The following is a 13,574-nucleotide window of genomic DNA, read 5'->3' as shown; positions in this document are numbered from 1 at the left end:
CAGACAGTCACACTGACGAAAGGGGAGTTTTTCCTTGCCATTGTCGCATAACAATGCATGCTCATGCTTTTGTAGGGTCTCTAAATTATAGAGTACGGTCTAGACCTGCTCTATATTAAGATAACTTCTGTTATGATTTGACGCTATATAAAAATGAATTGAATTGAATTGAACTGAACAGGAGCCAAAGACTTTGAACAACAGCCCACATTAGCTTTCCTGCTACAGTCTCCTTCTCTAACTTACAAACACACGTCTGGTCCTGCAGAGCGACATGTTGAAAACTATTAAAAATAAGTGTAAGAATCACTTTGATGTTATTTTTGACTTCAAGAAGGGATGATGACTTTATAACCTTTACTTCTTTATAGGTTGTTATGTTGATCATTTTCATATTGACAATGAAAATAATAAGTTTCTTTGTTTTGTCTCAAACTTGTCTCTCTCTTTCAGCAGATAGAGGTCTGCAGGAGGTTGTAGATGAACATAAGATCAGTCTTAGGAGGAGATGTGAATGTGTGACTGAAGGAACTGATGAAACAGGAAGTGGAACCCTCCTCAACAGGATCTACACTGAGCTCTACATCACAGAGGGACAGAGTGAAGAGGTTAATACCCAACATGAGGTGAGGCAGCTTGAGACAGCTTCCAAGAAGAAGAGCCTCCATGACACTCCAATCAAGTGCCAGGACATCTTTAAAGCCTTACCTGACCAACGGGGACACATCAGAGTCGTTCTGACGAACGGCGTCGCTGGCATTGGAAAAACCTTCTCAGTGCAGAAGTTCACTCTGGACTGGGCAGAGGGCTTGGAGAACCAAGATGTCAGTCTGGTGGTTCTGCTTTCGTTCAGGGAGCTGAACTTGATCAGAGATGAGCAGTACAGTCTTCTCATGCTGCTCCATGTTTTCCATCCAACATTACAGAAGGTCACAGCAGAGAAGCTTGCTGTCTGTAAAGTTCTGTTCATCTTTGACGGCCTGGATGAAAGCAGACTTTCACTGGATTTCCACAACAACGAGGTTGTGTCTGATGTCACCCAGAAGTCATCAGTCGACGTGCTGTTGACAAACCTCATTGAGGGGAATCTGCTTCCCTCAGCTCTCGTCTGGATAACTTCCCGACCTGCAGCAGCCAATCAGATTCCTCCTGCATGTGTTGACAGGGTAACAGAAGTACGAGGCTTCACTGACGCCCAGAAGGAGGAGTACTTCAGGAGGAGAGTCAGTGATGAAGAGCTGTCCAGCAGAATCATCTCCCACATCAAGACATCCAGGAGCCTCCACATCATGTGTCTAATCCCAGTCTTCTGCTGGATCACTGCTACAGTTCTGGACCACATGTTGACTACAGACCAGAGAGGAGAGCTGCCCAAGACCCTGACTGACATGTACTCACACTTCCTGTTGGTTCAGACAAAGAGGAAGAAGCAGAAGTACGGTGAGGGACATGACACGAGCCCACAGGAGCGGACAAAGGCTGACAGGAAAGTTCTTCTGAAGCTGGGGAGGCTGGCGTTTGAACATCTGGCGAAAGGAAACATCATGTTCTACCAAGAAGACCTGGAGCGGTGTGGTCTGGATGTCACGGAGGCCTCAGTGTACTCAGGAGTTTGTACAGAGATCTTCAAAAGAGAGTATGTGATCTTCCAGAAAACAGTCTACTGCTTTGTTCACCTGAGCATTCAGGAGTTTCTGGCTGCAGTCTACATGTTCCACAGTTACACACACAGGAAAACAAAGGTACTGAAGACCTTCTTCGGAAAAAAATATGTTCATTCAACTCTGGATGACTTCCTGAGGAGAGCCATGGAGAAATCCCTGAGGAGTAAAAATGGCCACCTGGACCTGTTTGTTCGCTTCCTTCATGGCCTCTCTCTGAAGTCCAACCAGAGACTCTTAGGAGGTCTGCTGGGTTGGACAAAGGACAGTTCAGGAAGCATCCAGAGAGCCATCAACAACCTGAAGGCGATGAACATGGTTGATGCCAAAACCTCTCCTGACAGAAGCATCAACATCTTCCACTGTCTGACGGAGATGAACGACCACTCGGTACATCAGGAGATCCAAGAGTTCCTGAAGTCAGAGAACAGATCAGAGAAGGTACTCTCTTTTATCCACTGCTCAGCTCTGGCCTACATGCTGCAGATGTCAGAGGAGGTTCTGGATGAGTTGGACCTGAACAAGTACAAGACATCAGTGATAGGACGATGGATACTGATTCCAGCTGTGAGGAACTGCAGAAAAGCTCTGTAAGTCCAGATGTGATTAACTTTATAGATCAGTATAGATAAGTAGTTTAGTTCTTCAAATATACACACTATAAATTATTCTTCAAATATAATATTCTTATAAGTGTTCCACCTGTTTATTACATAATTGTCAGTTGTATTTTGTCACAGATGTTCTTGAGCTGTTTGAAATGTTGAGTTACAAAATGTTTCAGTAGTTTGTGTTTCTAGCTGTCAAGTTAATGAACACTTATTCTATTTATTTCTAATAATTGTTACATTTCACAGTTTTTTCTTATTTATCTTTTGGGGTGATGGAGACGACATGTGAACCTGGTAAAACAAATGAAAAGAACAAACGATCAGCTGTCTGGTGGAGTGCTGGGTCTAACCGGTGTAACGACAGCAACAGAACGTTTGCTGATCCGGCGGGGAGTCGGGGCGGTCCTGGGATCAGAGTCCTGGTGCTGGGGTTTGCTTTCAATAGGCCTTGCACCACATTACAACTTACTTGTGTGTTTTTTGGGCTCATCTCTTTCGTTGGCTTCAAATCCAAACTGTTGCCATGTTGCTGCAGCTTTAGTTTTCTTTGAGACCAGCTCTGCCCTGTCTCGTCTCATCACCCCAAAAAACACATGAACTTCCTAGTAAACAAACCTCTTCTTGTTTATAAACCAACATAATATCATAATATTACGTTAATCGCGTTGTCATATTGCTTATTAGTAATGCAATACAGGCTGGATTTAGCACTGTGACTCTGTCGGCACAGGTTGTTGATGTCGGCTACTTTTTAATTTGCCAGAACGTGTCGTTAGCATAAAATCAAACCGGTTTAAGCTCGTACACCGGACCGGACCGGCAAAACTGAAAATCGACCCGACTCTAGCATTAGCCACCGTAAACTACTGGTCATACGAGACAAAGCTTGTCGTTGTAAAACCCCTGAGTGTGTTGAATCGAGCAATGGTGCATTTTATTGCTAATGAATTCAAGTTGTGTTCCATCATCTTGTTTTGAAGTCTTTCCTTTTATTCTGTTACTCACAGAAGGAAACTCTGGTGTTTCTCTCTCTTGTTGCTGTAGAGAAGAGTAGTAACAGGAAATACACAGCTTCCACCAATAACAGCGGTCTGATGAATATATAACAGCAGAATGGTAGAATTCAGACTTTTTAAGAGATCTTATACAAACCAAAGATCAATGTTATGTTTTTAATGCTGATACACTGATATCAACTTTCTGATGTCATTATGTTGAAAATATGCAACCTTATTGGTTCTTTAATTGTGTTTGTGAGCTGAATACGTTTGATGCTCAGAAAAGAGTGTTAATGACAAAACGCCATGCAGTCATCAAAATGTCTAGTTATATGAATGTTTAATTATGTACAGGTCAAATATTATTATGCGATTTGTTTCATATCTCTACCGTTTGGCCGCCACCTGACAGCAGCATGTAGCTAGCAAAGAGAGGTCAACTTTATCAACTGTATTATTATTACTTATTCACTGAGTTTTAAAAATGCTTTTCTAATCAAGAAGGCCTCATGCTAACTTCGTGTAGACAGACCTGGGATCAGATCACACTGACAGACTGGACATTATGAAAGCCTCAATGTAACTACATGTTCTCTCTCTTCATCTGCAAGATTAAAGAAAAACAAAGATTAAAAGTCTGCAGGTTTGAGAGAGAGTGATGAGAATTATTGTTTCATGTCAACCAGTGAGATAAGATTAGCTGAACCACTGATGTGAGGAGTAAATGTTAATCAAAGAAGTATATATCAAACTGTTTCGTCATCAAATGCATGAGGTAATTATAAACTAACCTCTTTCATAATAACATATTTTGTAATTTGTTTCATCACAGACTTTCTAGATGTGTACTCTCAGATACTCAGTGTGAAGTTGTGGCCTCAGCTCTGAAGTCCAACCCCTCCCATCTGAGAGAGCTGGACCTGAGTGACAACCACGACATGCCGGATTCAGGAGTGAAGCTGCTGTCTGCTGGACTGGAGAGTCCAAACTGTAGACTGGAGACTCTGAGGTCAGTTAACTGACTGTAGCTTATGTTTGTACACACTCTCTACACATTGGCTCTGCTCCAGATGCCTCTAGAGAGGGACTTTAACGTTTTCACGTCGGCCACCGTAGCTCTCCAACACGCTTGGCACACAGGAGAGGCTTCAGTTGGTTGTAATCTCCTCACCTCACCACTAGATACCGCCAGATCCTACACACTGGACCTTTAACTACAGACCTTATTTCAGCCATCTAACTAAAAACCCATTGACTTCAAGACGAGGGAACAGGAAGTGCTTAAATGCTAACTCATTTCTGGGTTTTAGGACTCATTCCTGTAGCACTCTATTTGAACATGTCTAAAGGTGCAGCACTCTTCAACAAACACGTATTGCACCAACTTAAAGGCACATAAGTGATGATTATGAACGACACCATCTAATCAGGGGTCTCTATGGTTCTAAGTTATTCCCACGTTCTTTTTGACAGCAGATCTAACTGTGATCTGTTTTCATGTCAGCATTGTCTAATTATTTGAAGCAAAAACCAAATAAATATTCTGCATCTGAAACCTCTTTGCAGGTTCATATTTTTTCAAGTCTATCTGAATACAATACTCACATGTTCATATGAACATTCAAAGAGTTATTGATGTCTGTCATCATTCCTTCTGTCTGTGAAGCAACCCCCGTATAACCTGAGTGTTACGAGATGAGGACTAAATCCACAGTCTTGTGTGTAAAATGACCTGTAAAGTTGATCTTAAACTAATCGGAGGCTTCAGCAGTCTGAGTTAGATGTATTAGGGCTGCGTGACTTGGAGAAAATCAAATATCACAATATTTTTTTGTGTAAATGACCAATAATAGAACAGCTACAACAGTCTGGTAAGTTCAGAAAATGACATCACTTTACTGTAATGTAGCCTTTAAAACCAGGAAGAGACAACACTTACAACACAACACGATATTACTAGGGCTGTCAATCCATTAAAATATTTAATCATGATTAAATCACAAATTATTCACACATTTTTTATCTGTTCAAAATGTACCTTAAAGGGAGATTTAAATATATGTATATATTTATTATTAGAAATTAATTAACAACACAAAACAATGACAGATATTGTCCAGAAACCCTCACAGGTACTGCATTTAGCATAAAAAATATGCTCAAATCATAACATGGCAAACTGTAGCCCAACAGGCAACAACAGCTGTCAGTGTGTCAGTGTGATGACTTGCCCTAAACTGCATGTGATTATCATAAAGTGGGCATGTCTGTAAAGGTAAAGGGGAGACTCGTGGGTACCCATAGAACCCATTTACATTCACATATCTGGAGGTCAGAGGTCAAGGGACCCCTTTGAAGATGGCCATGACAGTTTTTCCTTGCCAAAATTTAGCGCAAGATTGTAGCGTTATTTAACCTCCTTCCCGACGAGCTAGTTTGACATGGTTGGTACCGATGGATTCTTCAGGTTTTATAGTTTCCTATGATACCAGTATCTTCACTCTAGCTATAAAACTGAGCCGCTACAACCTCCGGAAGATCGATTGCGTTGATGCTTTAACGAAAATAGTGGTATTAAAACGATTAACTTTGACAACCCTAGATATTAGGATATCCAAAATCAAAGACGATATCTCGTCTCATATCAAGATATCGATATAATATGGATATATTGCCCAGCCTTAGTATGTATCGGGTCAGTATGTTGTGTTTGACAGTTTCCTTGTTGAGCTGCAGGAGGAATAGTAACTCAAAGAGGGAATTTGGTACTAAACAGTCTAACTTTGATTTGTCGGACTCAGACTGCTGAATCTTCATATTAGTTTCACTTGAACTTGTGAAGTCATTTCTTACAGTGTAGTTGTGATATGAAGGTACCACTTCACAGGAGGAATGATTACTGCCACCAATAACTCTTTTAATGTACATATGACATGTGGCTGTTGTTTACAGACACACTTGAACAAATGTGGACCTTTCCTGTAAATGACATAAACCTGCTAGGCTAGCAGATACAGTGAGAAGAAGGCCATGTAATAAATGAAGTAATGAAGTCCAACAAGTCTGATTTGATATTGATCCTCTAATTCCAGACTTGACAGAGATCAGCAGCATGTTATTGACGTGTGTTGACATGAATAGGTGTATGAATGTTGTGGTGACATTTGGATGATGTCTGTAGAAGGCTGACATTATGATGATCCACAATAACACAATGACAAAGTCACTCTACTCATTTTAGGGAAAAGATCATTGATTAGGACATAGTGATGTTGAGCTACACATTTAAAACCTGAACACATCTGACTGGATTATAAAGTGATTTTTATCTTTATCATTTATTCTTTATTCAGATTGAGTGACTGCAGGTTGTCAGAGATCAGCTGTGCTTCTCTGATCTCAGCTCTGAAGTCCAACCCCTCCCATCTGAGAGAGCTGGATCTGAGTAACAACAAGCTGAAGGATTCAGGAGTGAAGGTCCTGTGTGGTTTTCTGGAGAGTCCACACTGTAGACTGGAGACTCTGAGGTCAGTTCACTGACTCTCTGTTACTATTAGAGATCTTATATGTTAAATTAACAATTGAACCTGATTTATGTACAAACATAACTTACATCCATAAAGTTGTTAATGTCCTTTTCTTCATATTTTCACGTTTCTTGAATTAAATCTAGTCTGCAGTCACAAAAGACTTGTGTTTCTTAAAGAAAGTGTAGAAAATGTCCGCTGTTAGTTGTTAAAGTAAATGAATGTTTATCATTGTTGGTAAATGGTCACATCTGGATACAGAAGATCCTCTCAACTAATATTGGTTTGAAATTGATCAAGTTTACTTCATGAAGTAGAAATATTTCTCTGCTTTCGTTTTGTTTCAACATGTTCCACAAATAATGTCTGATCATTGATATTGATCCTTCAGCACACAAAGATGAACAGAGATCAGCAGCATGTTATTGATGTGTGTTGACATGAATAGATGTATGAATGTTGTGGTGACAGCTGGATGATGTCTGTAGAAGGCTGACATTATGATGATCCACAATAACACAATGACAAAGTCACTCTACTCATTTTAGGGAAAAGATTATTGATTAGGACATAGTGATGTTGAGCTACACATTTAAAACCTGAACACATCTGATTGGATTATAAAGTGATTTTATCTTCATCATTTATTCTTTATTCAGATTGATGAGCTGCAGTTTGTCAGAGACCAGCTGTGCTTCTCTGGCCTCAGCTCTGAAGTCCAACCCCTCCCATCTGAGAGAGCTGGATCTGAGACACAACAACCTGAAGGATTCGGATGTGAAGCAGCTGTCTGATCTTGTGGAGAGTCCACACTGTAGACTGAAGACTGAGGTCAGTAGAGGGTCGGAGTTGGTCCATGCTGGTTTCAGCAGTATTGTTGTGATGTGTTTCCTCCGTTAAGCTGTGAGAGGAGAACGGTGACACACAGAGAGAGAGAGAGAGAGAGAGAACAGTTAACCAATCAGATCAGCCAGAAGCTTGTTGTGATCATGTGTTTGAGTCGATGTGAAGAAGATGTTGTTCTTGTGTTCATGTCTCCAGGAAATAAAGCTGGATTACAGCTGACAGCATCACATCATGTATAGAGACAGTGGTCCTCATCCATCAAACTGTCGTACCATCAAATCTGATCAGAAAGTGTGTGTTCTCTCATTGAGAGATAGAACCATCATAGAACCATGGTTACATTTAGTAACCATGTGGTCTTTATAAAGACCAGCACCTCTGCTGAAGTCCAGTAATCACAGCTGAGGTTTTACTGTTCAGTCTGTGTATGAACATGTAGGACCCTTTAAAGAGGACCTAACAGGCTGATGTTCAGGTGCATACTTGTATTTTTTTTTTTCACCAAAACATGTTTACATGCTTTAATGTTCAAAAAACACTTTACTTTTCTTCTAGCGGCTGTGCTGCAGCACCTCTTTACACCCTCTGTCTGAAACGCTCTGTTTGATCTCCTTGTCCAAAAAGACTCCATATTTAGTCGGGCTGTCAAAGTTAACGCAATAATAACAAGTTAACGCTAGTTCGTTTTAACGCCACCAATTACTTTAACGCATTAACACAACTTGTCATTTTTAGGTTGTAGCGTTCTCAGTTCTAAAGCTAGAGTGAAGATACTGGTATCAGATGAAACTAGAAAAACCTGATGAATCCATCGGTACCAATCATGTCAAACTAGCTTGTAGTGAAGAAGGTTAAATAACGCTCCAAACTTACTCTAAAGTTTGGCAAGGAAAAACTGTCATGGGCATCTTGAAAGGGGTCCCTTGACCTCTGACCTCCAGATATGTGAAGGAAAATGGGTTCTATGGGTACCCACGAGTCTCCCCTTTACAGACATGCCCACTTTATGATAATCACATGCAGTTTGGGGCAAGTCATAGTCAAGTCAGCACACTGACACACTGACAGCTGTTGTTGCCTGTTGGGCTGCAGTTTGCCATGTTATGATTTGAGCATATTTTGTTATGCTAAATGCAGTACCTGTGAGGGTTTCTGGACAATATCTGTCATTGATTTGTGTTCTTAATTGATTTCCAATAATAAATATATACATTTATTTGCATAAAGCAGCATATTTGCCCACTCCCATGTTGATAAGAGTATTAAATACTTGACAAACTCCCTTTAAGGTACATTTTGAACAGATATAAAATGTGTGATTAATTTGAGATTAATCACGATTAACTATGGACAATCATGCGATCAATCGCGACTAAATAATTTATTGGATTGACAGCCCTAATATTTACATATTTGTCATGTAATATTTAAAAGTAGATGAAACATTGAAATGTGACTGAAACCAACCTAGCAGCAGTAAATCCATCATTAAAGTGAGCAGTGAAAAGCTCTCTGTTTCTGCAGTAATGATGCTCTCAGGACTCTCAGCAGTTTATTTCCACTGTGTGGATCATAAGATAATATTACACAGAGACAAAGAATTTGAACACATAATCCAGGCTAAAAGCAACACAGTTTAAACTGACACATGCAGAAAGGTCACCGACTGTGTGAATGTGTAAATGAACAGACTTGTAATATCACTGCCCCGTCTAGAGCACCAGAGATCTGACTAGAACTACTTTGTGTACTCTGCTGAGTTAATGTGATCACATGTATTGTTATGACCTGTATGACACTAATGTAGCCTTCTTCTCTCAGCTGCAAACCCAGCGGTGTGAAACGGACATAAATGACATTTATATAACCACAATAACACAAAATCAGTACATGATCTCTTATCATATATTCATATATGATATTCATATAGTGACTCATCTGAATCAGCTTCTTGAGCCGTATGTTGCTGTGAGACACGTCAGAGTCGTGCTCCTACAGTCCCTCAGACTGAATGTGTTGCCTTGGTTAGTTTGCTACCAATACTTTTATGTATGCTGTGGGTGATTAGAAGATGTGAAAGTTAGCCTGCTTACCGCTGTGAATTATGTTTATAGATTTATTATTTACCTTCTCCCAAGTCTGTTTCACACCGCCGGGGTTGGAGCTGAAAGAATAAGACTAAAGTATTATAATTCCTTCAGGAGATGAATAAAGTATCTTCTGTTCTATTCTATAAGAACACATCTAATCAACACATTGATTTAATGGAACACACGTGTAATTAGTTCTAGTCAGATCTATCGTGATATTAAAAGTCTGTTTATTTACACATTCACAGTCAGTGATTTTTTTGTCAGCTGTCCTTCCTGCATCTGGCAGTTTAAACTGTGTTAATTTTAGTCTGGATTATGTTTTTAACTTTTCTAATATGCGTTTGTAAAGTATGCCGCTCTGCTGACCGTAGACTGGTCCATGTCTGTGATTGGTCATGTGCTACAAACCCCGCCCCTTCTATGTGAACGCACTCATAGCCAGACTGAGAAACCCTGGGTTGACTTACGGAGTTGATAACGGCTGTCGTAGGACTGCTTAGCGGGATCTTGGTTGAGGGGTTAGTTAAACCAGATAAGGAGAAGATACCCTGGGTGTGTTGGACTGGCTTCGTAGTACAGGCCTCTGGTCTGTGAGCTCTGAGCTCAGTGTGTTCACTCCAATACGTTAACATGAGAGCTGAAAGGAAGCTGGCTACGCTACACAGACTGAAGTCCCTTCTGCTCTTTATACTGGATGCTGACTGACAGCTGATGAAGGGAGTCTCTGTAAACACTGATGGATGACTTCTGTTGTCTTCTTCTTCTCTCATCAGATGGAGGTAGTGATCTCTAACCACCATCATCCCTGTTTGTTCCTCTGGACTGGACAGAGTATCATCAGTGTATCTGGACTCTGTCCTTCTGCACAGTCTCTGCAGACACACTGAGACTCCTCCACTCCTTCTGCTCCACACTCAACCACCTCCTCCACCTGGACCTGGGTTTCACTTTGTCTTCATTCATTCATATATTCTGAACCCAAAGTGCCTCTGCAGATCAGTTCTGTTTATGACAACAGAACTGTAGATTAACACATTTACATAGATGTTTCTGCTTTGCTTTCTGTTGCAGCTCCACCCTGTGGAACGATGGAGTTCTGCAGTTAATTTCCTCATACTACTAAATATATATATACCATATACAATATATATACCAATGCCAGCCGTTTTTCATATTATAACAGATTTGCTTGTAACAAACAGAAAGAAGTAGATAAAACCTAAACCTGAGGCTTCAGTTTCTCAACTAACTACAAACAGATTATGTCTGGATTTTGGTGGAAAGTCAGCTCCTTGATATTGTCTTTTGTATGTGATGTTTGATGTAAAACAAAACAAAAAAAATCCTGACTATCTGTTTTTTTGCTGCAAAACAAATCATATTTTTTTAGTTTATTACAGATGTACGTGTCACCCTGCTAGTTTTCACATTACATGGCTCAACACAGACACATGAAGTCAACCTGTGGAGCTTTTCCCCTCAGAAATCAATGTTGAGATGCCGTTATCACCACCGTTCATGTTCTGTAGCTTGTGTTGGAGAAATGATATTTTGGTTAGTGGTTCACCTTAATGCTCACTGTTTCTACAATGGACTTAATGGAGGTAGAAGCTATCAGGGAACTGGACTGGACTCTGGAGCACATCCCTGCTGTAAAACTGTAAAAAGCATCTCCAGTGTCCACATTTAGATCTGATGTAGATGTGATCGTTCTGTCCAACTCAAACAACCCAACATCACATCCTCCTCGTTTCCGAAAAAGTTACCCTGCCCCCTCGTCATTTTTCTTGTCGTCCTTGGCTTGTTCCAGTTTCATATTTCGTTGACATTGTAGCCAGGACCATTCTCCATCTTGCTTCCTTGTTGCTAGTAGCTCAGCGTGCTTACTGTCTAATGACGATTACGTATTTTCACCCACGTAGTTGTTGTATGTGGATTAAAAACGCCGTTGCATTCACACTTGTGTTCAACGTGGTCACTATGCTTCCCTGACCACCTCCGGAGGTTCGGCCGATCGGATCAGGATTTGCCCTCAACTCGTTTTGGCATTTAGTGTCATGTGGTCGATCACTATCTGATCTGCCGGGTGTAAAGGGGCTATCTGTCTTCTGGTGGAAAGAACAGCTGAGAGAAAATGTGTCCTACTGACCACGCACCAGAGTCCCTTAAAGTAATCCCAACCTTGTGGCAACAGTTAGACCCTTGCCTGGTTCAACTTAAGCCAGGTCTTAAAGAAATAGTTTCCCCAGTTCGCCCGTCCAACATTTGGGTTGAACTGGAACTCAGACTGGGTCGGGCCTTATCACCCAAAATCAGTGTTTGACCTGGACCTGGGAAGTGGAGGCTGCTCTAGCAGCACATTAATGCTGGTTGGAAGGGAAACAACCACAGATATGTTGACCATACCGGGGCGACTAATGAAAGCTCTGTGTTTGCTCATGCTGACCTTTACTTGCTTTCACTCTCTGGATGAAGCAGAGAGATGGAAGCAGGTCACACATAGAATTACATCACATAGAATGTAATGTGTGCAGAGATGAGATGATCCCCAGAGCTGAATCCATATCATTTAATGCTTAACGTTAAGTATATGGGAGCTACTGGTGTACTCATTCGGTGATGTTATGTTTAAAGGGTAGATTCACCCACATTACAAAAAGACATATTTCCCTCTTATGGTATCTCTCCATGCAGGCTTCATCTTTCCCGAACCCTAACCTAACCAAACCTTAACAAGTAGCATCATATCATATTTAATGGCATTATATCAGAAAATGTCTCATTTGGAGGAAACATTTCTGATACACTGTCTACTTTTACACATTTTCATTCATCTTTTTTCTTGTGAATATCCGGATCATTTTCCTCTATTCAAATAAAACATTCTGCTCACACCCTGTAGACGAACAGTATGCACCCTAAAGGTTTGCAGGTAGACACAGCTTTGTAAGAGGTTGGAACCACTTACCCAGAGTAATGACCTAATGGGGAAAATAGTGGACAAAAAGCCTGTCCGCTGGCATCATTGTCACATACTAAAATGACACAATCTACTGAGCTTTGAGAGCTTTACTCATTTTTGTTTTCTCAAATTAGTCTTTAAATGTGTTAATAGTCTAGACCAGGGGTCAGCAGCCTGCGTCTCTTCAGCTCCTCTCCAGTGGCTCCCTGCTGATTTTTAAAAATGGAAATGAATAACTGTTTTTTTGTTTACATTTTCATTTTTATTTATCATTGTTGTAGGGCCACATTGAGGAAAAAAAATAAATCTGAGATTTAGAGAATAAAGTCATAGGTTTATGAGAAAAAAGTTGTGATATTATGAACATTTCTTGTAAAGTTATGACTTTATTCTCGTAATATTACGACTTTCATCACAATGCTCAAATGTTTGCAGCTCCAGACAGATTTTTTTTTTGCCTAAAATGTCTCTTTTCATAGTAAAGGTTGCTGACCCCTGGTCTAGCCCCAGAGCCTCTGTCCAGATATATCCAAAGACAACACAGCAGTAGAGTAACTCGGAGCAGCTGTAAATTACCACATCTTAGAACTACATTTGGACAATCGGCTTTCTCCATAAAGGGCCGTCAACTCTGGAACACATTACCAACCGAAATCAAATTAATTCCAGATATAAAGTCCTTCACAGCAAAGGTTAAGTGCTGGCTAAAAGCAAACCAGAGCTGTATCCATTTTTAGCTCATTTTACTGTAAATTACCAAGCTGTACTGCACTGTAAACAAAATCTGTTAATTTACAGCAGGATTTCAACAGTATTAACCTGTTATTGCTAAAAACATTGCTTTACTGTTAATACAAAAGAAAACCTGTTAAATTA

General features: G+C 40.4%; 1 protein-coding gene across 1 annotated transcript; it reads left to right on the top strand.

Moving 5' to 3' along the window:
• Positions 1-311: 311 nt before the first annotated feature.
• On the top strand, positions 312-11,693 carry LOC141763254 (protein NLRC3-like). The gene is made up of 5 exons (XM_074627821.1): positions 312-2,251; positions 4,103-4,279; positions 6,624-6,797; positions 7,457-7,628; positions 10,510-11,693. Exons 1-5 carry the CDS (start codon positions 378-380, stop codon positions 10,621-10,623), a joined length of 2,511 nt encoding a protein of 836 aa, XP_074483922.1. The 5' UTR covers positions 312-377; the 3' UTR covers positions 10,624-11,693.
• The last annotated feature ends 1,881 nt before the right edge of the window (positions 11,694-13,574 follow it).

Source organism: Sebastes fasciatus, chromosome 24, assembly GCF_043250625.1.
Source record: "Sebastes fasciatus isolate fSebFas1 chromosome 24, fSebFas1.pri, whole genome shotgun sequence".
Lineage (NCBI taxonomy): Eukaryota > Metazoa > Chordata > Actinopteri > Perciformes > Sebastidae > Sebastes > Sebastes fasciatus.
This window is presented reverse-complemented; position numbering and strand designations above follow the sequence as displayed.